The sequence below is a fragment of the Anser anser genome (assembly GCF_964211835.1).
Source record: "Anser anser genome assembly, chromosome: 1".
NCBI classification, from domain to species: Eukaryota; Metazoa; Chordata; class Aves; order Anseriformes; family Anatidae; genus Anser; species Anser anser.
In genome coordinates this window covers 82842044-82866923 of record NC_139720.1, presented here as the reverse complement: position 1 = coordinate 82866923, position 24880 = coordinate 82842044, and the positions used below count along the sequence as shown (strand labels likewise).

Sequence of the window (24880 nt, the reverse complement as noted above, 5' to 3'; positions counted from 1 at the left end):
CCAGTTCCTTGTGATGCCACAGTTTTACCCTTTGGAAGATTTTGAACTGTAGTTTGAAAATGCCGTAATAGAGCTTTCTGAAAAGGAAGGATATTGTTTGTTTATCCACATGATCATACAGCTAAGGAAATAACATTTCAAACCAGTCTAATAGCTACATGCCTGTCTAACTAATTTAACATCTAAAATTTCTTTCTGATGGAATTCCATTTGTATCCCTTCTTCCTCATTCCCATTTAATAAACTCCTGCTCTTCCAATCCTCAAGGAAGTGTGCATCTCATTAAATCCCTCTTCCTGCTCTGGTTTTCACCTGCTCATATGTCTCAGGGACAGGGTTTCTCCTTTGGGCTACAAATATGTCAGGCTCAGCAGAGGTGCAGTTCTCAGTTTCAAGGTGAACTCCTAAGCATCTGTTGAAGAGTTACAATTAGGATCATAAGCTCATACCTTTATGGTATGTTTCAAGGCAGTCATGCTATGAAATTAGCTTGCTGTGTGAGCAGTATGAGTCTAGACAAAAATCTAATGCATTATTAAAGGCAGCTCTAAATACAGCAGATACTATGTACATAGTACATACATAAATACTATATACAACACACACATCAGATTGTTCCTTGCATGGATGTTTGAAACTGTCAGTGTTAATATCTGTAGTACAGTTTATGCCTCAGTTCTTACAGGTCATGAACAAATGCTTGAATCTAACAGGATTTTCCAGAATTTCATTGTTTAGAATTCAGTATTCTGAAATTTAAGGACTATTCAAACATTTTTCTGAAATATAGTGGAAATATGCAGATTATATTCCACCAAACATTTCTTGCCAACCTCTAGGTCTGGGGCAAACATGTAGCATTTCATTGCAATCCAGTGACACCAGCAAAGCAAAACTGAACCTGAAAATGGATGTTTTTTGTTTGTTTGTTTCTTTGTTCTTGTTGTTTTTTGAATATTACTAAAGGATGAAACTTTTTAAGATTTTCTGACATTTTTATCAAACTTGTAGTAACACATGGGACTGTTTGATAGGTAAAGAGAATCATAACCCTTTTATTTTTTCGATCTATATCAAACTTTCTCTAAAGCTTTGGCTTTTTTTTTTTCCTCGTGGCTGTCTTCTATTTTCAGTAGAGTTTGGTTTTATTCTTTCTTCAAAAAAGGATGTCTTAAAAAAAGTTTGTGTGAAGTATCTGAAGTATTATGCAAATAGTATAATGCAAAGTATAACACAACTGATAATGCATTTGACTTTTATTTTTGTTTGCGTAGTTTTTTTTTTTCCAACTTTTTCACTTGGTTTCTGAATATTTTGTCTATGTAGACTTTGAAAATCCCATACCGTTTTAAAATTTAAAATGAATCCACAAATGAATAACTTTTCTGGACATAACTAAGAAAAAACAATGGATTTGTGTTGGAACAAATGTGTTCTCTAATATAAAAAAGGGTGTACTTTAACCACTGTTAACAAAATTTTCTGTAAGGTTACACCTTGGTGCAGATAGCAGAGTAAAGTAACCTACTGAAATTTCTTTATGTAATGCAGCAGTGGTTGATCCTGTTCGTGTTTTTGTGTGTTGGAAAAGGAGACCAGAAGACTAATGAATTTTATTGATAAGGTCTTCTTTTTTCATAGATGCTAACAAGGCAGTCCTTTAAATACTGCCTTCCATGTCTGTTCACATTCATTGTTTAGTGTGTTTTTAGTGTGTTTTTGCATCATTTTTCTTACCTTTCCTTGTAGTGCATAACCATGGGAAGTCAGCCAGCAAAGGAAAAAAAAGTGCAGTAACAGGAATAACACAGAGAACTTCCAGTCATAAATATTTTTCCTAAAAATATTTTCATGTATTTGGTGTGCTAAGTGGAGTCTTAGAGTATATCAGGAGGTCAGACCTTGGTGGTGCTCCAGTTGAGGACAGCTTTAACTTACTTGCCCCATTTCTATATAGTCAGAATGGCACTTGATGTAGTGCATGCCATGCAGCATCTTTTGGGTGACGTGCATTCAGGACCAGATTTTTGAAATTGGAATTGCTCACTCAGCTTCCTGAACATGTCAGTATGTCTGTCCAGTGGTCATATGTGTTGAGTACCCCTTATGTTACCCAGTGGACAAGCACTCCTAGCTTTTGTCATCTGCTTTTGAAAAATTTGGTCAGCGTGTTAGGTAGATGACTCCTTTACATGGAAGAGTAGATCTTCTATTCCGTTTGTCATGCTAAATAATTGGCCAAGTAAAAGTACTGTCTTTAAAAGTAAAGTGTTTATTTCAGACTGGACACTTGTGGTTTTGTATGTGTTTTGGAAGCTTAGTAAGGCTGTTTGTGTTTCTAGGGGGAAAAGTTTACTATGGGAATGCAGTTGTAGTTTTTAACTTCCTGTCACTGTCATTTAAAAAATAAATAAATAAATAAATAAATAAATAGGTAATTCATACCAAAGGACTGAAATCTGGTCAGGTGAAAATTTTAGTTAATTTTGTCTAAATATCACTTCCTCTTTATTATGCATCTCTATACCTCTCACACAGAAAGCATCACAGTTTCTTACGTATTTTAGGGTAGTACTAATTATAAAAAAAGGCAGGCAAAGCAGCCACAAGAGAAACTGGGGTAATGAAAGTACTGAGTCATTTTACAAGCCCATTCCACCAACAGCAATCTGCCACAAACAGGAAACACTAATTTCCGTACAGAACTTGGCCAGTTAGATCTTAGATTACTTTGCTTTGTAAATACAAATGGAAAAAGTTGAGCAGCTGACATTTCCAGTGTCCCAAACAGCTTCTCCCCCCTTCCAACCACTTATATCCTCCCCACCTTTTCCATTGATGTAGCTTACAGTAGTATTTTAACAGCAAACCTTGTGCTGGGAGTTTAAGCACACCATGGCATCTGAGAGGAATAGCAAGAAACTGCTGCAGAGGAAGCAGTTATCCCAGCAGGGCTGCAGAGCCCCCTCAATAGGTTGGGCAGCCACCAGCTGCGAGCAGACGAGAGAGAACTGCAGGCAAGGCAAGGGCAGAGGCACCATTTCCCATGCTTTGGTCTCTCCAGACTCCTTGGCTGTTCACACTATGACCACTGCCATTCTCAACGCTGAACATTAAGCAGGTTGCAGCTCCAAAGGTAAGGGCTGAGGAGGAAGGAGCCGTGTTCTTCCCTGGTTAGCCTACCAGTAGCCCATCAATGAAGAGTCTTGGAGGTAACGGGCTTAAGGGATGGAGATGTGTGAGCACTTGGGAGTGCTATCCCACATGGAGAATTAGAACACTGCACACTTCATTTGGCCTGATTGCAACCTGCGCTGGGTTGTTTTAAGAGTAACAGAAACTCCAAGTAGCTCCTGGCTTTGCTAAAGATCAACGTTTTTTGTGCAGTCCCTTGTGGCCACAGAGGACTGAATGCTCTGTGAACTGCCTGAGATCTACAGGTCACTCACTGCCTCTTGAGGCTGTCTGGAGGATCAAATGTTGAGCACGAAGAGAAAATAAAAATAATGACCCTAGGCTGCTGTGTGAGCTGGGGGAGTGGATATTCACCTCTCTGTGCATAATTCTCCTTATTCTTTGTAAGTTTAAATTTTAGGAGCTTCCAAGCAGGGGCCTTATACATATCCTTAATGTCTAGTGGCTTTATAGTGTTCTTTTAATAAAAATGAAAGCTACCATCAGATTTGCTTTGGCTGCCTGTAACAACTTTTTTTTTTTTTTTTTTTTACCTCAGTCCTGTAGCACAAAGCATGTGTGCAGACCACAGAAAATACATGGAAATCTATGATTTATGACTTGCATGTGCTGAGGCTGACAGGAACTGCAGTGATCACTGATGGAAGAGCGAAATGTGGCAGACTATGACTTTTAAGTCTTTCTGAAAAATGAAAGTGTGTGTGTGTTCCTTTTTTTTTTTTTTTGAGAGTGTTTCACAAATGATGTGAAATGATGTGAAAGGTTTAATGTTTTCACAACTCTGTATGTGCCACGTTGTCTTAGTATGAAAGTTAGAGCTGAGCTTAGGCTCAGTCAGAGATACACGCAATAGAAACGTAGCCCAGGTTTTTGTGCTTTCTTGAAGCATGATGTAATTTACATGATACATCACCCCGATCTAAAGTTGGAGAATCAGCAAGTTTTTAGTATTTATATTGCAGAACATTGTCTATTTTTTCAAGGTTACATTTTACGAAGTATTTGTGTGTCTGTAGTACTAGACTGGTAAGGCCAACACTTGTTTGGAAGTAAACTTGGTTGTAAAGTTTTGAAAGGCAATGTGTTGAATGAGACATCAAATCTGTCTCAAAATTCGAAACTGTCAAAATATCAATTTGGAAGTGTATAAAAGGACTCGTTGCATTTTTGCATCCATGACAGCTTTTTCTTTGATTAGTTTGGTTCTCCGTTTGTATTCTGTACCATAAAGGGCTCAGGTTTTACCCCCCACAAGGAAGGAAGAAATTCCTTCTTCCCTTGGGAAGCTACTGAGCTGGCTTCAGGGAAGAAAGCTTTCACAGACAATCGAGTGTAGGAAGTGAAACAGTCACAGGAAGGATCAAGGAACCTGTAACTCATATCCCCTTCAGTCAGGAGCCAGCGGTGGGCAGTCTCAGAGGGGATGTAAAGAGGGAATCTGTGCCAAATCTACTGCAACTCAGAAGGTCACTGAATGACTGAAGCCAAAGCTGGAAATAATGACCCGCTGCACAGGCCCATGCCAATAGGAAAAATAAATGAATAATTTCTTTTTATTTCTGTCCTCTCTCCTCAAACTGAGGTGGTTTTGTTGATGCTCTTTCAGAATTGTACTTCTAAGTCTAGTAAAATGTTCCCTTTCCTTTTTAAAACCTTTCAGTTTCTTGTAGGAGCTCATTGTAGAAGGCCTATAAAATTCTACTTCAAAGCTCTTGATATCTTGAGTCCTGTCACAACAGTTCCCTTTAGAAGACCCTACATAAGGACCTTGGTAAATCATTTATTGTGACACTGTGGCAGTGAGAGATCTGCGCTCTGAGAAATGTCTTTTGTCAGATTAGAAGTCTCAGTGAAGTTATGCCTAGCAATACTTCTAAGCCGTGAAGTTGAAAATGAGAATTCTGCTGTTGGAGACTTGTATCCTGCTCAAGTCCTCTTTTCTGAGGGGACAGCAGGAAATTTCTTATCAAGTAAATACACATGATACTGAGTTGTCTTAGATCCATGTAATTGTCCTGCCCATGTAACTTCAAATTTAGAAAAGTAAGAAGACACTGGTCCATTAGGAAACTGACAATTAGGAAACTAAACCCCCTTGAAATCAGCAGCAGTCCATATTCTTCTGAATTTGTATTGCACTCCTCCTCCCCAGTAATGCCTGCACAGCTGAGGTGTATTCTGCAGCAGGCTAAGTCACTGGATCTGGTCACCTAAATGGTCCCTCGTACTCTCTGGAGAGATTATCTGAATCTGCACTTGCTTTCATTCTTGTGAACTTTTTGATACATCCCTAAAGAGTGGCCTTGCATCTGTCTTTTGCAATGTAGACATGCTTAGTGGAAAATGGGCTGCAAAATACCTCTGCAGATTTGGGCTATATTGTTTCTTTTGTGGTTACCAGATAGAAATTCTTTGTATGTCTTCAAATTTGTGGTTTGTTTGGATTATTTTCCCATATTACATTTGTGATGACTTAGGTAACATAATTAAACACTGAGAGATTTTGTGTGGCAAGTTAGACCCAGTTAGCCTGAGATTTTATCCTCGGAGGTGTGCAAATAACACACTGGTGGCAATGCTTAAAAAATTCTTGTGTAACAGACATTTCAAATTGTTTGGCTGAAGGGGAGAGAAATGAAGACACACCAGACAGTGAAATCAATTCAAGTTTACTTTTGTTTCTGATTCCTAACACTGACTGCCATGAAAGCTACCATATACATGAACCAGTTCATCTAGGGAGATTCACATACCAGGATAAATATGGTTTTGCAGAAATGTCTTAGTTGTCCATACAGACACATGGTTCCTATCTGGGTCAATAATATTTGGGCTCAGTCGGGCTTCCTGTGTTGCAGAAAGATTGGTTCATTCCATAGCGTTTTTACTGGCCTGTAGGATTTCCTTATGTGTTGTTCATTATTTTAGTATATTGTCTGTACTCGGTAAAGAGTATTGTGAAAAACAGTTTCTGAGGCAAGGATTTGATATTTTTTTTTAATTTTTTTTCCCCCCAGATCTCAGATGAGTGGATTTAAGGCCATGAGGGTAGCTGTAACATGCCTTTGTTGTGGGAGGATTTTAATATTGGTTTATAATAACAGAGGAAGTATAGCATAATAAATGTTTTGTACTGTAACTGTGAAAACGTTTCAGGAAAGTGTTTTATTGGTTCAAATATTTTCATATAAACATAGCTGTCTGTTCAGAAATTAGGTCTGATTAATGTGAGCCAATATGGCCTATTTTGAATAAAATCTTTGAATAAATCTTTGTAGAAAGTGAGATTGAGATGGCTGCAGTTTTAAAGGTCTGAAAATTGTATATGCTGAGATAAGGATTTTTCTCTCCTGAAGTTGACTTATGATATTCTGCATATACCTTGGCTGCTTTCACTGTGTTGTTAATTGTGGGAAGTATCAAACACATTATGGTAATTCTGATATTTGGTGTCTTGTGATAATACCAAGTACTGAACAACCTTCAGTTCCCTCTGAAGTCACCAAACAATTCGGGACACAGATAAACCTTAACTCTTTGTAGATACTGATCTTATGGATACAGTCATTAGTAACGAGACCATAAAAGAAACGAAGGCTGTCTCATGAGCAGAACTGAAACCGATTCTGACTCTCCAGATATGCTAGCCAAATTTTTAGGGGTGCCAGAAGGAGCAGCTTTAATCTGTTGTCATTTTATCTACCTTAAACATTCTTTGTTTTTAAGTAAATCTTTCTTCGCATGTATTTTGCACCATTCATTATAAATGCTGCTTTCAGACCTGTCACCACTGCGAGACTACTTTGTTGGTCTTTATGGTAGTGCGAAACAATTGACTTGCATTTTGCCATGGCAGATTTATGGCACAGAAGGGACAGATGAAAGTATTTTTTAAACTTCTTTCAAGTAGTATTTTGTATGTGTTTGATGTGGAGAAGGCAGCACATATCTTCCTGGGGTCTGAGAGAATGGAACAGAAGTAGGAAAGACTTGTTTGAACTTTGAAGTTGACTAAGAGCATTGTCAAACATGTTTTAATGTCAAGTGTCCTGCAATGATACTGAAGCATATTATAATAGGTAGGGAAGGATATATGGGATTCACAAGGCTTGTAACAAGATACACATTTTTAAACAAAAATATAAGGTAGGTATTCATTTATCCTTTTTTTATTCAACTGCTCATTTAAAATTTCAAAACTATCTTCTATTGCTTCTATTCCATGCCTCACAGTCTATGATGCAATGACAAGTAATAAAATGGATATACTAATCTATTTGGGAATGCTAGACCACATAGACAAGACAGTGTAAACTCTATGTTTTGTAAATAAGAAATAAAAGCTCCATTTTACTTTTATATATCATTGGTGACACTGTTAATTACAACTGCTTATACTCACCTTGTTCTTCAGTCATCGTATTGTCATTTATAATTAGATGGTACACTGTTAAAGTATAGACCATGTCTGACAGGTTAATATCACATGCCCATCACATTTCATTCTAAATAAAATGTGATGTTCAGCTTTACTACAGAAGACTGAAATATATGAAATTTGTGACATTACATATGCAGAAACCCTGGTTATACAAACAGGTCAGTGTTTCACTCTGTAGTCTAAATTTCATTTTCTTAAGGATTTAGGTTTGCTTTAGAGTTATTTTGCAACAGAGCACATTTCATTTATTAAATGGAATGAAAACAGGAGCTAAAGGAAAGTAAAAGAAAATATGCCAGTCATCTTCATATTTGGACTTGCCAAGCATTTCTCATATGGCTTCTTTCTTTCTCATATTACATAGCACATTGCTGTGAAAAGTAAATGAATCACCCACATGAAAAAAAAATATTTCTTAATACAGGCAGATGGGTATGCATCTATACATACAGAAATTTACATACGCATACACAAACACAGGTATATAAAATATGGTCTTAGGATAAGAATATATGTGTATAGCTATTCTGAATATGGTGGTATGTTGTAGAACTCTTGTGTAAGTTTTGTGTGGATTTGATTTATTGGCTGACCAAGCTGATTAATTATTTGTATGTGATTTTTTTTGCTCCTGGGTGGTCATAATTTACAATTCTGGACCTAGTTAACTGTGTAGGTGCCTAGGGTTTTCTGTATCAACATCTCTAACTATTGTTTAAAGAAATAAATGAAGTGGACTTGCTGGAATGAACAATTTACTCATGAGGAGCAAAATATGGTCAGGCACACAGGTCATAGAAAATAGCTTTCAATATGTCTTTTTAAATCACGATACTATCATATATTGTGTTACAGACAACCAAAGATCATCTGTAAACTGCTGATCACAATTTTTTTTCCCCATCAGTATTCAGTACTATTTTCATATCCCCTACTTGCATAACCCTGATAAATTTGTTGGTAGGCAGAGAACAGAACAAAATCCTGAGGAGACATTAAAAGTCAGAAAGTGCCATGACATCATTTCTGTATAAATGAAACATGATACTTGCTTCCATCTTTTTCAAAACTGAACTTAAAGCTTTGGCAGTTAGCAAAGCAATTCTTTTCCCATGATGTGCAATACCTACTAGAATAGTGTAATAAAATTGTTTGGTATATCTTGTTCACTATGAAAAAAAAAAAAAACCTTCTCTTTGTGTTTAGTATGATAACAACTCTTCTGGGGCTTGGGATGAAATGTTACACTGCCTGTCATTTTTTTCAAACCAGTATATCATGACTACTTTGAAGCTGGTGTATTCTGAGGCAGGGGTACAAATGTGAGAAGAAGAGCTGAAGCACTCAAAGTAAAACCCCTGGTTAACTGTTACGTGTCCACTGACTAGGACCAGCTCTAATGTGGCATGATTTCAGATAATACCCTCAAATGTGATTTGGCTCTTTACTGCTCTAAACACCAGATATGAACTTACAGCTTAGTAAGACAAAGAAATGTAGCAGTGATTCTTTATGTGGTCATACCAAAATGCACGTGCATGTATCCCATTCTGTACTTCGTTAGTTAAAGCCACTGGTTCATAGTCCATAGGTATTTGCAGGATTTTGTAGAATCAAAGAATCATAGAATATCCCGAGTTGGAAGGGACCCATAAGGATCAAGTCCAGCTCCTGGCACTGCACAGGTCTGCCCAAAAGTTTAGACCACGTGACTAAGTGCACAGTCCAATGTCTTCTTAAGTTCAGACAGGCTTGGTGCAGTGACTGCTTCACTGGGGAGCCTGTTCCAGTGTGCGACCACCCTCTCGGTGAAGAACCTCTTCCTGATGTCTAGCCTAAACTTCCCCAGCCTCAGCTTGATGCCGTTCCTGTGGGTCCTGTCACTGGTGTGATAATGGAGAATAGGTCACCTACCTCTCCACTCCCCCTTGTGAGGAAGTTGTAGACTGCGATGAGGTCCCCCCTCAGCCTCCTCTTCTCCAGGCTGAACAGGCCAAGTGACCTCAGCCGCTCCTCATATGTCTTCCCCTCTAGGCCCTTCACCGTCTTCGTTGCCCTCCTCTGGACACTCTCCAACAGTTCAATGTCCTTTTTGTACTGTGGTGCCCAGAACTGCACACAGTACTCGAGGTGAGGCCGCACCAGCACAGAGTAGAGCGGGACAATCACTTCCCTCGACCGACTAGCAATGCTGTGCTTGATGTATCCCAGGATACGGTTGGCCCTCCTGGCTGCCAGGGCACACTGCTGGCTCATATTCAACTTGCTGTCAACCACAGCCCCCAGATCCCTCTCTGCGGGGCTGCTCTCCAGCATCTCGTTGCCCAGTCTGTACATATAGCCAGGGTTGCCCCGTCCCAGGTGCAGGACCCGGCACTTGCTTTTGTTAAACTTGTGGATGGTGATCGCCCAGCTCTCCAATCTGTCCAGGTCTCTCTGCAAGGCCTTTCCTCCCTCATCCAAGTCCACAACTCCTCCAAGTTTGGTGTCATCGGCAAATTTGCTCAAAACACCTCCTAGTCCTACATCCAAATCATTTATAAAAACATTGAAGAAGACTGGCCCTAAAATGGAGCCTTGAGGGACCCCACTAGTGACCCTCCGCCAGCCAGATGTGGCCCCATTTACCACAACCCTTTGAGCCCTGCCCATCAGCCAATTGCTCACCCATCGCATGATGTTTTTGTTTAGTTGTATGCTGGACATTTTGTCCAGTAGGATCCTATGGGAAACCGTGTCAAAAGCTTTGCTGAAGTCCAAAAAGATCACATCAACTGTTTTCCCTTGATCGACTAGATGGGTGATCTTATCATAAAAAGAAATCAAATTTGTTAGGCAGGACCTACCCCTCATGAACCCATGTTGGCTGGGACCAGTGACTGCACTGTCCCCCAGGTGCGCTTCAATAACTTCAAGGATCATCCTCTCCATAATTTTACCAGGCACTGACGTGAGACTGACAGGCCTGTAATTGCTAGGGTCTTCTTTCTTACCCTTCTTGAAAATTGGCACATTTGCCAGCTTCCAGTCTACTGGGACCTTTCCAGATTCCCAGGATCATTGAAAAATAGTTGAGAGAGGTCCCACGATGATGTCAGCCAGCTCTTTAAGCACCCTGGGATGAATCCCATCCAGACCCATGGACTTGTATGGATCCAGGTGGAGCAGCAAATCCCGCACACGTTCAGGGTCGGTTGGGAGTTTGTCATTCCCACCGTCATGGTCCTCCAGCTCAGGGTACCCTGGGTGCCGAAGCCCATCATCAGTGTTGAAGACAGAGCCAAAGAAGGCGTTAAACGTCTCTGCTTTGCCTATGTCATTATCTGTGAGGAGACCTTCCCCATCTAGTAGCGGACCTCTGTTTTCTTTGGTTCTCCTTTTTCTGTTCACATATCTAAAAAAAAACTTTTTTATTGTCTCCCACAGACATAGCCAGCTTCAACTCTAGTTGGGCTTTGGCCACACGAATTTTCTCCCTACAAACACAAACAGCATCCCTGTATTCCTTCCTCATCGCCTGACCCTCCTTCCAGCAGCTGTACACTTTCTTTTTTCGCCTAAGCTCCAGTAGAAGATCCCTGGTCAGCCAGGCTGGCCTTCTGTCCCGCTTGCCTGACTTCCGATATTTTGGAATCGCCTGATCTTGTGCTTTTAGGAGGCAGTACTTAAAGACTGACCAGCACTGGTGGACGCCAATGCCTTCAAAAGCAGTTTCCCAGGGGACCTCGTTGAAGAGTTCCCTGAGCAGCCTAAAGTCTGCTTTCCCCATATCCAGGGCTGAAGTTTTGGTGGCAGTTTTCCTTCTGTCACCATAAATTCTAAACTCAACCACTTCATGGTCACTATGACCGAGACAGCCGCCAATTGCCACGTCTCCCACAAGACCCTCTCTGTTCTCCAGCAACAGATCTAGGAGGGCACCTTTCCTAGTTGGCTCTCTTAGCACCTGCACCAAGAAGTAATCATCTAGGTGCTTTATGAACCTCCTGGACTTGCTCGTGTCAGCCGTGTGGCGATCCCAGTTGACGTCTGGCAAGTTGAAATCCCCCATAAGGACAAGGGGAGTTGATCTGGAGGCATCTCTTAGTTCTGCAAAGAATAATTCATTGGCGTTGTCATCCTGGCCAGGTGGTCTGTAATAGACTCCCACAACGACATCCCCTTTATTTGTTCGTCCCTTAATCCTTACCCAGAGGCTCTCAACTTTGCCATCACCAACTTGAAGTTCCACACAGTCCAGCCCATGCTTCACATACGTTGCCACCCCGCCACCTCGCCTACCCTGCCTGTCCCTCTTGAAGAGCCTGTAACCATCCATTGCAACACACCAGCCACAGGACCCATCCCACCAGGTTTCGCTTATGCCGATGATGTCGTAGCTGCGGGACTGGGCCAAGACTTCTAGCTTATCCATTTTATTCCTCATACTGCATGCGTTTGTGTAGAAGCACTTCAAATGCACCTCCCTACATGCAGCACCTTGTGGAGCTGACCGAAGGACCTCACTAGGACACAGTCCCTCTGATTCTAGCACACCATCCCTTAGCTCATCACCAGCATGCCTGGTTTTATCCCCTTCCCCCTTCGACTCTAGTTTAAAGCCCTATCTATCAGCCCTGCCAACTCCTGAGCAAAAATCCTCACCTCTCTCTGAGAGAGGTGCATCCCATCTGGTGCCAGCAGGCCCGGTGTCGTGTAGAACTTCCCGTGATTGAAAAACCTGAAATTCTGGCGGTTGCACCAGTCCCGAAGCCAAGTGTTAATGTGATGAGTCTGCTTGTTAGCATCGATCCCCCCTATTGGAAGGACAGAGTCAGACACAACCTGTGCCCCTGATCCTTTAAGTAGTCGCCCTAAAGTCCCTTTTGATCACTCTCGGACTTCTCGTTGCTACCTCGTCATTACCAGCCTGAAAGACCAGTAGCGGGTAGTAGTTGGTGGTCCGTACCAGGCGCTTGACTTTCCTAGCGAAGTCTCTCACCCGAGCCCCAGGGAGGCAACAGACTTCCCTGTGGGTTGGGTCTGGTCGGCATATTGGGCCCTCTGTCCCTTTCAAAAGGGAGTCCCCCATGACAATAACCCTTCTTTCTTTTTTGACAGTTGATGTAGCAATGCGGGGAATAGGTTGCCTTGCCTTAGGCATCCTCTCCAACTGGGGCGGGCTTTCGTCTACTTCATTGTTCTGATTGTCATGTTCTAGACCCTCATACCTGTTATATAAGGGTAGATGTGAAGGTGAGGTGGTCAGGGACAGGGCTTGCCTACTACCCCGAACAGGAACCTGCCTCCATTCCACCCCCTTGGCCTAGGTCTCCTCCTACTGCCTGGTGGGATGAGGGAGCTTTTGTCTTCTGCGTAGCAGGAGACATTTGTGCTATGGCAGGCTTGTGAGTCTGTCTCAGAGAGGGTAGAGTACACCTCCACCAGTCAATTTCCCTCTCTGACTCCCTGATGCTCCTGAGCCTGCTCACCTCCTCCCAAAGCTCCGCTACCTGTTTGAGCAGCTCTTCAATCTGGGCACACCTCCCACAGGCATACCCCTCACTGCTGCTGTCGGATACCGACAGAAGATTCGGGCACACCCTGCAGCCCAAGACCTGGATGGCTGCGTGTTTCCCCTAGAATGCTTCTGCCCAACTGCTTATCCAATTCTCTAAGCTTGTCTTCATACAAGAGGTGCTCCAGGAGTCTGATCATCCGCGTGGCCCTCCTCTGGACACGCTCTGCCAAGTCCATGTCCTCTTTATGTTGGAGGCCCCAGAGCTAAATGCAGTACTGAAGGTGCTCTTTCCTATTTAGAGAAACAGTGGCAAACATTGCATGTACAAAACACAGGTTTATCATAGCTACGGATTTGGTTTGCAATGTCTTGTTAATAAATAGAAGGTCTTGATCAATCTTATTCAGATGGTGGGTACCTAATTGTTAAAACTCAATGTAAAACTTGGGTACTGAACCAGCAGAGGAAGTATATTATTCTAGCCATCTGTGAATACTTAGTTGCAGACATAATTAATTCCACATGCCCAATATTTTATCATAATTGTGTAAGTTATCCTATTTTTATGTTTTATATACCCACATAGCCTTCACTGTGGCTAAAGTTCTGAACATTTATTCTACTTTAAGAAAAAAATCAACAAAGGAAAAAAAATAGACAAAAAAAATCTAAACGCATTCAGAATTTCCATCTTGGAACCATAGCTACTTTCCATAGGCATGCCATGTGTTTGAAAGTCTGCCTCAAAGTCCATGATACTAGAGAGAGTGAGTTCATAGGTTTATGCAAGACACGAGGGAATGTTTCCTCTGCATCTCCTTTCTTACGTAAATCTCAACTTGGAAGATTAGCAGCTTTCAGTGATTGTTAACTGTTCAAATCTTTCTGCTTTAATGCTTTTCTCTGTCTGTGGTTTGAAGAGAGGCCGTTCGTGATTCCTAGAAGGAATTCCTAGAATAGCTCTTGCTAGAGGTTACAGTTTTCACAAAACATGCAGTTGTGCCATATTGTAAAGACTTTGGAAGGGATTTTCATAAATGCCAAAGTCACAGAGGAGCACAAGTACTACTGAATGTCAGTGGGACTTCAGTTCCTGAGACATGTATGAAAATCACAGCTTTCAGTTTACATAGGTTTGAAATCATTAGGAGCTTCAGTAGATTCTTGTGGTGTGTAAATACATTTCTTTAAATCCAGTGCATTCAATACTGATGTACATGAAAATAATGTATTTCTGCATAGATATCTGAATATATAAGTACTTCAAAATGAATATGGAAATCTTTCTGAATCACTTTTTAAAACCCTTGCTATAGATTAGTTGGAAACTAACAGCATTCTGTGATTTAGGGAAATGTATAATAGGAATAAATATAGAGAGATTTTTAGCTATATGTTACAGTCTCTTCTTCTGCTTACTGTTTCAGGTGGTCAACAATCTAAAAGTGCACTCAGACTCTTGAAAAAATGTATAGTTGCAGGTCACCTTATTTTTTTCATTCTTCAAGCTTGAAATCCCCATTGAAATTTCAGCATTACTAGATTGCTGGATGATAAAGGACGTATCTTTTCTGTTCTCAAACAATGAGTGCCAAAGGCAAAAGAATGAAATTTGTATGCTACACTGTCTACGTTACATGTGCATGTTCATTTATCTCAATAACTGACTGTCATCATTTTGTGTGTACATCTTACAATGATAATAAGAGACCAATACTACTCAAGATGTCAAATTTTCAGGGATAGATTTCTAGCTGCAGGCAACTTGAGCAAAATACCTCAGATTGAGAACACTCTCCTTCTTGTCACTGACCACATTAGACCCTTTTATGTAGTTTCATCTTTGGTTTTTATTTGTTGTTTTCTTCCATCCGTGCCTTGAACTTCAGTGTTTTTCATATGTGATGTGAGTCATAAGTGTGTGTTCAACAAAAAATGTAATTAAATAATGTATTAATATATTAAAGTAAACAAGGTATGTATTCAGTTGCCTACACAAATTTTGTTGCATTTTGGTGAACAATTAAACTTCTTTAGCTGTTTTGCAAATCAAATAGGAGTAGTATTTTTAAAGGGATATCAGATATTTCTGTGTACTTCTAATGTATATTTTAAAATATATAAATTTTGAATCACAAAGGGGATATATGTTTTCTTGATTTGGGTGCTACTGAAATTCTGTTACCTTCCAACAACTGAATACAAAATTAAGAGCAGATTATTCATTTCCCAATAAGGGTTTAAATTGCTTCTGCCCAACTGCTTATCAGCCTTAAAAATTACTTAATCAAAGGTAAATAACTTTATAAAGATTAAGATCTCTCTTTGTTTCCTTTAGAAATAAAAATAAAATAATAATAATAATAATCATGTATAGTAACAAGCATCCTACCAACAGTAGGATAATATAGAATCATAGTATGGTTTGGGCTGGAAGAGACCTTAAAGATAACCTTGTTCCAACCCCCCTGCCATGGGAAGGGACACCTCCCACTAGAACAGGTTGCCCAGGGCCTCATCCAACCTGGCTTTGAATACTTCAGGGATGGGGCATCAACAGCTTCCCTGGGCAGCCTGTTCCACTGCCTCACCACTATCGTAGTAAAGAATTTCTTCTTAATGTCTAATCTAAATCTACCCTCTTTTAGTTCAAAAATATTACTTCTTGTCCTATTGCTATATTTCTTGGTAAAGAGTATATTGGGCCCCAGCTTTCCTGTAGGCCCCGTTTAAGTACTGAAAAGCAGCTATAAGGTCTGTCGGAGCCTTCTCTTCTCTAGGCTTAACAACCCCAACTCCCTCAGCCTGTCTTCATAGCTCCAGCTTTCTGATCATCTTCGTGGCCATCCTCTAGACCTCCTGTAACGGGTCAATGTGTTATGTTGGGGGGTGGGTTTCATGAGAGTAGAGTGGAGGCAGAAAATCACCGCCCTCGACCTGCTGGCCACAATTCTTTTGATGCAGACCAGGATACAGTTGGCATATTGGGCTGCAAGCATCCATTGCTGGCTCATGTTGAGTTTCTCTTTAACCAACACCCCAAGTCTTTCTTGGCAGGTCTGCTGTCAATCCACTTATTGTCCAGCCTGTGTTTGTGTTTGGAATTGCTCCAGCCCAGGTGCAAGACCTTGGCCTTATTGAACTTCATGAGGTTTTCTGGCAAGAATAAGTAATTGTTACACTTGACACTTGATGTGAAAATGGGATTTATGTCTAATGCTAATTTTTGCTCTTCACCTATGTCAAACTATAATAGTGCATAGAAAGGAACTGTAGCATTTTCTGCCAATGAGTATTAAACAGACCATTAAATAACTAGTATTGCATTACACAGAATGAATAAAAGAGCAATAGAGGTCCAAATTTGAGAGATTTCAAACTACAGTTGTAAAACTAAGAGGCAAGCCTTTTTTTTTGTAAGAAGAGGAAACTAAGCTAGTAGTTAGTTTTACTTTTTCAATGTTTTGTATGATTTGGAAAATCACTGCTAGCTTTTTTTTTAATCAGCAACAAAACACTTTTCAAGTTAATAAATATTATTAAGTCATTAGTTTCTGTTAAAGTATTTTTTGTTATCCTTGATTTGTCCTAGATCAGAGGAGGAAAGCTTATGATCACATACACAAGAAAGAATGATGCTGGCAAGTATGTTTGTGTTGGAACAAATATGGTTGGAGAACGTGAAAGCGAAGTTGCAGAGCTCACTGTTCTAGGTAAGAACTCTCCTTTAAGACTGTGTTAATGAAAATGTCCATGAATATGAAAATGTCCAACTTTGTTATTCCTAGGAAGCCTTTAATTAAAGGTCATTGTCAGGTATTTGCTTTTCGGTGTTTATTTTGAAAATGTTTTTTGTCACATTAGCATTCTAGCAAATGGGTGGCAATTAGAATTAGAGAATAAATTAGATTGCAAAAGACCTTTAAGATCACCAAGTCAAACCGTGAGTTAATGGCTTTGCAATCTAGCTTTGTTGTTACTATAGAAGACACTTTCATACTTCGTTTTCAAACTGAAAATAGTTCCAATGTCCACTGACTGGGTCAGTACGATGAAACAATACCAAAACAAAAAGTGACATCGCTAAGAAGAGGCTATATTTTTCTTTCTTTTAGAAGCAAATCACAATTATTCTATACTTCTATTACAAATAATTATTGTTTTGTTTATTATGCATGCTGAGTGTTGTAAAGATGCAACAGGTCTACTTGTTCAAACGATCATATGGTAGTTCCTTCAAGCATTAAAAAATATTTTCATTTAAGATAACTGATCTTAGGTGAAAATTGGATTTTTTTGTTGCTATGGCAGAAAAGAAACTGTAACTCCAGTGTAATCTCGGACTATCTTCAGCATGTGAGAGTTAGTTGCCTTATCCCTGTAGATGCAGCTTTGGTAGTTTTCATTCAAAATGTGTTATATGTTACTTGGAAGTAGGGAAAGCTTGAGATATCTATTGCTTCTGAAGGAGAAATTAAGCTGTTTTATCATGACTGCATGAGAATATCCAAGCCATGAGTTCAGAACTGTGTTGTTTCCATCACAGTGCTGCTGCAGTAATCCTGGTTCTTGCCTTTTTTTTTTTTTTTTTAATAACCAAAATCATTAGATTGGAAAAGGCCTTTAAGATCAAGTTTAACCATCTACTTAACATTACAAGTTCCATGTTCCTAAATGCCACATCCATACGTCTCTTAAATATCTCTAGGGATGGCAACTTCATCCCTGGTCAGCTTGTTCCAGTGCCTAACCACCCTTTCCATAAAAAACATTCTTCTTGATATCCAGTCTAAACTTCCCGTAGTGCAATTTGAGGCTATTTCCTCATGTCCTATCACTTGCTTCTGAGAAAAGAGACTGACACCCTCCTTGCTGCAACTTCCTCTCAGATAGTTATAGAGAGAGTGATGAGATCTCCCCTCAGCCTCCTCTTCTCCAGACTAAACAACCCCAGTTTCCTTAGCCACTCCCTGTAAGTCTTGTTTTCTAGTTGCTTCCCCAGCTTTGTTGCTCTTCTCTGCACACATTCAAGCCACTCGATATCTTTCTAGTAGTGAGGGGCCCAAAACTGACAGGACATTTGAGGTGCAAGCTCACCAGTGCCGTGTGCAAGGGGACAATGACTTCCGTAGTCCTGCTGGCCACACTGCTTCTGCTGCAGCCCAGGATGCTGTTGGCCTTCTTGGACACCCAGGTACACTGCTGGCACATGTTGATTTGGCTATTGACCAGCACCCCCAGGTCCTCTTCTGCCAGGCAACTTTCCAGCCCCTCTACCCAAAAACTATACTGCTGTGTAAGGTTGTTATGACCCAAGCACAGCACCTACATTTATCCTTGTTGATTGTCATGCAATTAGAAACATCCCATCAATCTAGCCTATCCAGATCTGCAGAGCTCTGGAGAGCCTTCCTACCCTCAAGCACATCAACATTCCCACCCAATTTGGTGTCGTCTGCAAACTTACTGAGGGTGCACTAAAGCTCCTCATCCATATTATTGATAAAGGTCATAAATAAAGCTGGCCACAATACTGAGCCCTGGGGAGCACCACTTGTGACTGGCCACCAAGCAGATTTAACTCTATTCACAACAACCCTTTGGGCCTGGCCATCCAGTCAGTTTTTACCCAGTGAGCAATACAGCTGTCTGTGCCCTGAGCAGCCATTGTCTCCAGGAGAAGGCTGTGGGAAACAGCATCAAATGCCTTATTAAAGTCACAGTAAACAACAGCTACAGCCTTTTCCTTGTCCACTAAGCAGGTCTTCTTGTCATGAAGGAGATCAGGTTAGTCAAGGAGCACCTGCCTTTCATAAATCTATGCTGACTGGGTCTGATTACCTGGTTGTCCTGTATATGCTGTGTGGTGGCACCCAAGATGATCTGCTCCATAACTTTCCCTAGCACCGAGGTCAGAATGACAGGTTTGTAATTCTCCAGATCCTCCTTCCTGCCCTTCTTGTAGATGGGCATCACATCTGCCAACCTGCAGTCAACTGGGACCTTCCCAATTAGTCAGGACTGCTGGTAAATTATTGAAAGTGGCTTGGCAAGCACTTCAGCCAGCTCCTTTAGCACTCTTGGGTGGATCCTATTAGCCCCATAGATTTGTGGGTGTTCAAGCAGCGTAATAAGCTGCTAACCATTTTACCTTGGATTATAAGGACTTCATTCTTCTGAGCAGACTTAAGTACCCTGAGAAGAATTAGTCTTACTAGTAAAGACTGAGGCAAAGAAGGCATGAAATACCTCAGCCTTTTCCTCATCTCTTGTCATTGTTTCCCCCCACATCTAATAAAGGGTGGAGATTCTCCTTAGTCCTACTTTTCTTATTTATGTACTTTAAAAAAATGTATGTATATTATTGTCTTTTACTGTAGTGGCCAAGTTAAGCTCTATTTGGACTTCAGCCCCTCTAATTTCTTCCCTGCATGACCTCACAACATCTTTGTAGTCCTTCTGAGTTGTCTGTCTCTCTCTCGTTTTGTTTTTGTTTTTTTGTTTGTTTGTTTTGTTTTTTTGTTTTTTTTTTTCTGAGTTCCTGAAGAAGCTCTCTGTGCAGACATGCTAGTCTTCTTCTCCACCAGCTCATCTTTCAGCACATAGGGATGGCCTGCTCCTGTGCCTTCAAGATTTATTCTGTTCTAGAAAAATGTCCAGCCTTCCTGGACTCCTTTGCCTTTTAGAACTGCTTCCCAATGGACCCTGTCAAATAGGTCCCTAAAATCAACCCTGTGAAAATCCAAACTAGCAGTTCTACTGACTGCAGAACTTCTTATTCAGGTTTAAGATGTGTTTTGTCAGTCTTTGGCGCTTTCATGTCTCTTCACTACTTTTTAAAAATATGATGCTGGCGACTTAAGGTTCTGCTCAGAGTTTTTTATGAAGCAATGTTTTCCTTAATGAAGTGAAATTATCTGCCATTTTGAAGTTGTTGAGATTGAATATCCAGCAAGATGGTCTGGTAACTTTCTGTAAGCTAAGGAAGGATCTCTGTGATCCACCATCCTGGTTCCCTTTTTTTTTTTTTTTCATTTGAAAACCTTTGAAGCACTTCATATGGAAATTTATTGTCAAATAGACTTTTAGAACTTCAGAGCAAAATCTAGAATTGAAAGAAGGCTATAGTTACATGAGTGAAGTCCTGACACTGGGCTCCTTGTCAACTGTACTGTTTAATTATTCTTCTAACCAGAGAATCACAATATAGACTGTTATATATAATTCATGCTGGAAATAGTACTCTTGCTAGAAACCTGTAAGATGGACTCATTAGAGAAAGAGGTCTTTCTTTGCCTTTTACTCCATCTGGTTTTCCCTTCAAATGAATTTCTGATTTTCAGTTTGGGGAAACTAGTAAGCTTTTATTTTCAAACTGGACAGTAAAGCTTTGTCTGTCTTATCGATCTATGTCTAGAAAACTTTAATACACTTCATTTTTTCAAGTTGGGTCTTAGATATGAGTCAAAAGGCATGAGAAACATGCTGACTTCATATATTAATATCTTTCAGCATAAATCTTGTGTTTATGGTTTTTGGTTATTTGGAAGTTGAACTTTTGCTTTTAGGTCTGCTTCAGATCAGAGGGAGGATTATAAGCCAGAGACTGTAATATTAGAAGATTTCAAAGTGTTCCTTACTAGGCTTTCCTTGCATTTACCAAATAATTGCGTGACAAAGATAGATACTTAACTAGTATCAGTGTGATTTCCTTTATCCATTTATGCACTTGAATAAGAGAATTAAGGATGGGCAGACAAAAGCTCTTGGACTATTACTCTTCTGATAGGAAACTGACCTAGAGAATGGTATGGCTCAGGGCTCAATTCTAGCCCTGGCCCAGGACTCAAATTTGTTCAACATTTTTATCAATGATCTGGATGCAGGAGCGGAGCGCATCCTCAGCAAGCTTGCTGATGATAAACTAGGAGGTGCTGTTGACTTCCTGAAGGGATAAGGGGTATTGCAGAGGGATCTAGATAGATTGGAGAACTGGGCAATTAGCAACAGCATGAAGTTCAACAAAGGAAAATGCTGGATTCTGTACCTGGGACCGAGTAACGCTGGACACAGGTACAGAGGGGGAGACAAGTGACTTGAGAGCAGCTCAGCTGTAAGGGATCTGGGGATGCTGGTCGATAGCAGTCTTAGCATGAGCCAGCAGTGGGCAGCCAAGAGGACAAAACACATTTTGGGGTGCATTAAACAGCATAGCCAGCTGGTCAAAAGAAGTGATTACTCGGTATGTTTAGCAGCGGTACTGCTTTGCCTTGAATATTACATGCATTTCTGGGCTTCACAATATAAAAAGGATCTTAATATCTTTGAAAGCTTTGAAGAGGGCAGCAAAGCTGGTAAAAAGGCTGGTTGGAAGGCATGTGCTGTGTGGAAAGGCTGAGGACACCTGGGTTGTCTGGTCTGGAGAAGAGGAGGCCGAGAGGCGAACTCACTGCTCTTTGAAGCTTCCTGAGGAGAAGCAGAGAGGGAGGTGTCAGTCTCTGTTCCCTGATCACTGATGAAAGGACACAAGAGAATGGCACAAAGCAGTGCCAGGGTAGGTTCAGACTGGACATTGGGAAAAGTTTCTTCACCATAAGGGTGGTCAAATGCTGAAACAGGCTTCCTAGTGAGGTGGTTCATGCCCCATGCCTGTCAGTGTTCAAGAGGCATTTGGGTAATGCCCTCATTCATATACTTTGACTTTTGGTTAGCCCTGAAGTGGTCATGCAGTTGGACTTGATGATCTTTGTAGGTCCCTTCCAACTGAGCTATTCTATTTTGTTCTGTTCTCTTCAGTGGCATCCCTCAAAAAATGAATATTAAACATTGGATATATTAAAAAGGAAATAAAGATTAAAATGCAGAAAAACAAAACAGTGTTGTAGAGATCTTCCATGTTTCATAAGTGAGATATACAAAATATGCTGAAACTGAATATTGCAGTTGTGCTTGAATCCCAGTTCTTCAGAGGTGGGGCTGATGGCACTCTGAAGTGGAGGAAACTTTGCCTTCAGGTAAATATTTTATAAGTACATAGAATACAAATGGATCAGGCACACAAAAGAGTCTACAGAAGTATGGAAAAAAAAACACAACTCATTTGTAACAATAATTGTTTGGCCAAGCATGCTGACAGTTCCTACCTTCTTCGTTTTACAGTGCAACCAGAATTATGTAAAACACAGCATTAAGACTCATTGTGCAGTCATATCTTTACATCAGATTTAAGGAGTCCTGAAAAGATAAAATCTGGCAATGGAAACAGTGACAAAAACATTCACTGCAAGTGTTCCTGGATGTTACTGTAATTTAAGTGCTTTTGATATTATTGCTGTGTATCTGAACATTCACAATAGTGTGATTTAAGTGTGTCCAAATGAATATATGTATTTGGGGATTTACTTTGCTGAACTTTTACAATGCTGTCTTGGTGTGGATAATATCACTTTATCTTATTTTCATTATTGAAAGTTGTAGACTGATAAGAAGTATACAGAGTTGTCAGAAAAGTAGGCCTCTTGTTGTTTTTTTTTGCTGTTGCACAGCAATCATGTCCTCACCAGATCAGTCCTTTATATTTTGCAGGATTAAACTGAATATCCTTCCTCAAAGTATTCTTACTGTGATGCTTAATCTGGAACATTTTCTTTTATTCAGGATTGTGGTTTTACTGCACCTACAAGAAAATGGGGGTGGAGGGGGGTGGGGGGGTGGTGTTGTAAATGTATTTTTTATTTAATTAATTTAAAAAACAACTAATTAGAAATTTAATTTCTAAGTCGTGATTTAGATTCATATCTGTAGGTCCTTGTTTTATTTCTCACTTATTGAATACAAAACCAGGCTTGAACTGACAGCATAATCAGCCTGGTTGTAAAGCAAAGCAAAGCAAAGTTTTCTACGAGACTGGTGTCCTGTTTGTCTGGACATTCTCCAGACTAAAGGAAATTTTGCTATAGAGTTTTGCTTAGTTGTCACTTCTACTTCAGTCCTTTTTGAACCATTCACCATGGTTTTATAATACTGAATTTGTAAACACTTATCTGCATAGTCAAAGTGATATTTGTTAAGTGTGATATTAGTCAAACGTAACACAAATGTCAGATGCTAAGAATATAAACCTGTCTCTTTATCCTTCTGTCAGGTTCTTTTGTACTCCTATAAGAGATCTGTGGCATATTTTTGGGTATTCACAGTTCCTGATGGTGCCAGTGACTTCAGACTCTTCCAGTTCCAGGGAGATGATATGTATATCTTTAATACATACAAGTCAAAACATGCAACTGTCTTCTCATTTCTCTCAGAGCTTTCACAGCTTTATAGGCAAAAAGGTCATCTGCCTTAGGCAAAGGAACCTGCAAAGCGCTCTCATGTTCTTTTTTGGACATCTTTTTTGTCATTTGATGCTGCCTCTCTGGATGAGTAATTCTTCTTGGAGTATCCCAGTAATTCTTCAAATACTTTTCTTCCTCGTGCATGTGCAAACCTCACTGCACCACTCTGGTATAAAACTCTATGGACAGTACAGCACCATAAACTTTGGACCCTGTTGCAGGTAGCAAAGTGTATGGATTCCTTTCTTGAAATTTCTAGCTTCTAGCTGGGTTGCCACAATAGCACAGCCTGTGCTGAGATGCCGTTTCAGAAAGACTGAGAGAATTTTGCAAAATGTGTATTTCTGACTCTGGTGAGCCAGGGCTGGGGTCATCCATGTCCTACGATGTGAGTCGGGGATAACAGCAGTGTTTATTAGCAAGAATTAGAGAGAAGACATTGTAGGTATTTTTGGCTTACTTTATTTTGTGTGTGCTCATGAAAGAAAATTTTCTCTTTCTAATGTAGTACTGGAAATGACCATCATGTGCTAGCTGCTGCTGACATGCAAGCAACCTCATAGAGCTAGTGTGCTGGGCATTACTTAGAATTTATATGCACCATTGAGTCAAAACCTCTAGTAAGATAGTATTTAGTTTTTGCCTTCTGTCTTTTTGAAGCAGTGCAGCAGGTGAGTAGTCATTTGTCTGAGGCCTTGCAGCAGGTCTGCTTCTTTTTAAGGGTCAATGTGTATTCAATTTGCGTATTCAATAAGATGTGATTTTCTTTAGGTATATTTGTTGTACCTAAGCCTGAAGAAGAGAAGGCTTCTGGGTAACCTTACTGCACCTTTTCAGTAGTTAAAGGAGGCTTATTAAAAAAGATGGAAAGCAGCTTTTTGCTCGGGCACACAATGACAGGACAAGGGGGAATGGTTTTAAACTAAAAGAGAAGAGATTTAGATTAGAGGTTAGGAAGAAATTCTTCACTCAAAGGGTGGTGAGGCAGGTTGCCCAGAGAAGCTGTGGATGCTCCAACCCTGGAGGTGTTCAAGGCCAGGTTGGATGGCGCTTTGAGCAACCTGGTCTGGTGGGAGGTGTCCCTGCCTATGGCAGGGGGGTGGGAACTAGATGGTCTTTAAGGTCCCTTCCAATCCAAACCATTCTATGGTTCTATGATGTGATGATATCTAAGAAATAAGCTTGGATCCTGAATTACCATTGAGACTACTGTACTGAGACGAATAATTTACACAGCTACAAATCTTCTACTTGTTGTCTGAGCTTCTGTCCTGGGGCAAGGAGCTAGAGGAGCAGTGGCAAAATCAGCTCCATTGGATTCATCCCACTGTTCCTGTTTCTCTAACAGCTGGAACTGAGGGAAAATCACAATTCAGTCACAAAACTGCTGAACTAATCCTTTAATCCTTT

The 24880-nt window shown here is 40.4% G+C and overlaps 1 protein-coding gene across 4 annotated transcripts in view; it reads left to right on the top strand.

The window, feature by feature from the left end:
• Positions 1-24880, top strand: part of ROBO1 (roundabout guidance receptor 1) — a 697351-nt gene that overhangs the window by 588563 nt on the left and 83908 nt on the right. For all 4 annotated transcript variants that reach the window (XM_083820574.1, XM_083820573.1, XM_083820576.1 and 1 more), the window contains one exon: positions 16729-16849. In XM_083820574.1, coding sequence (XP_083676700.1) covers positions 16729-16849 — 121 coding nt within the window. The remainder of the gene's footprint in view (positions 1-16728; positions 16850-24880) is intronic.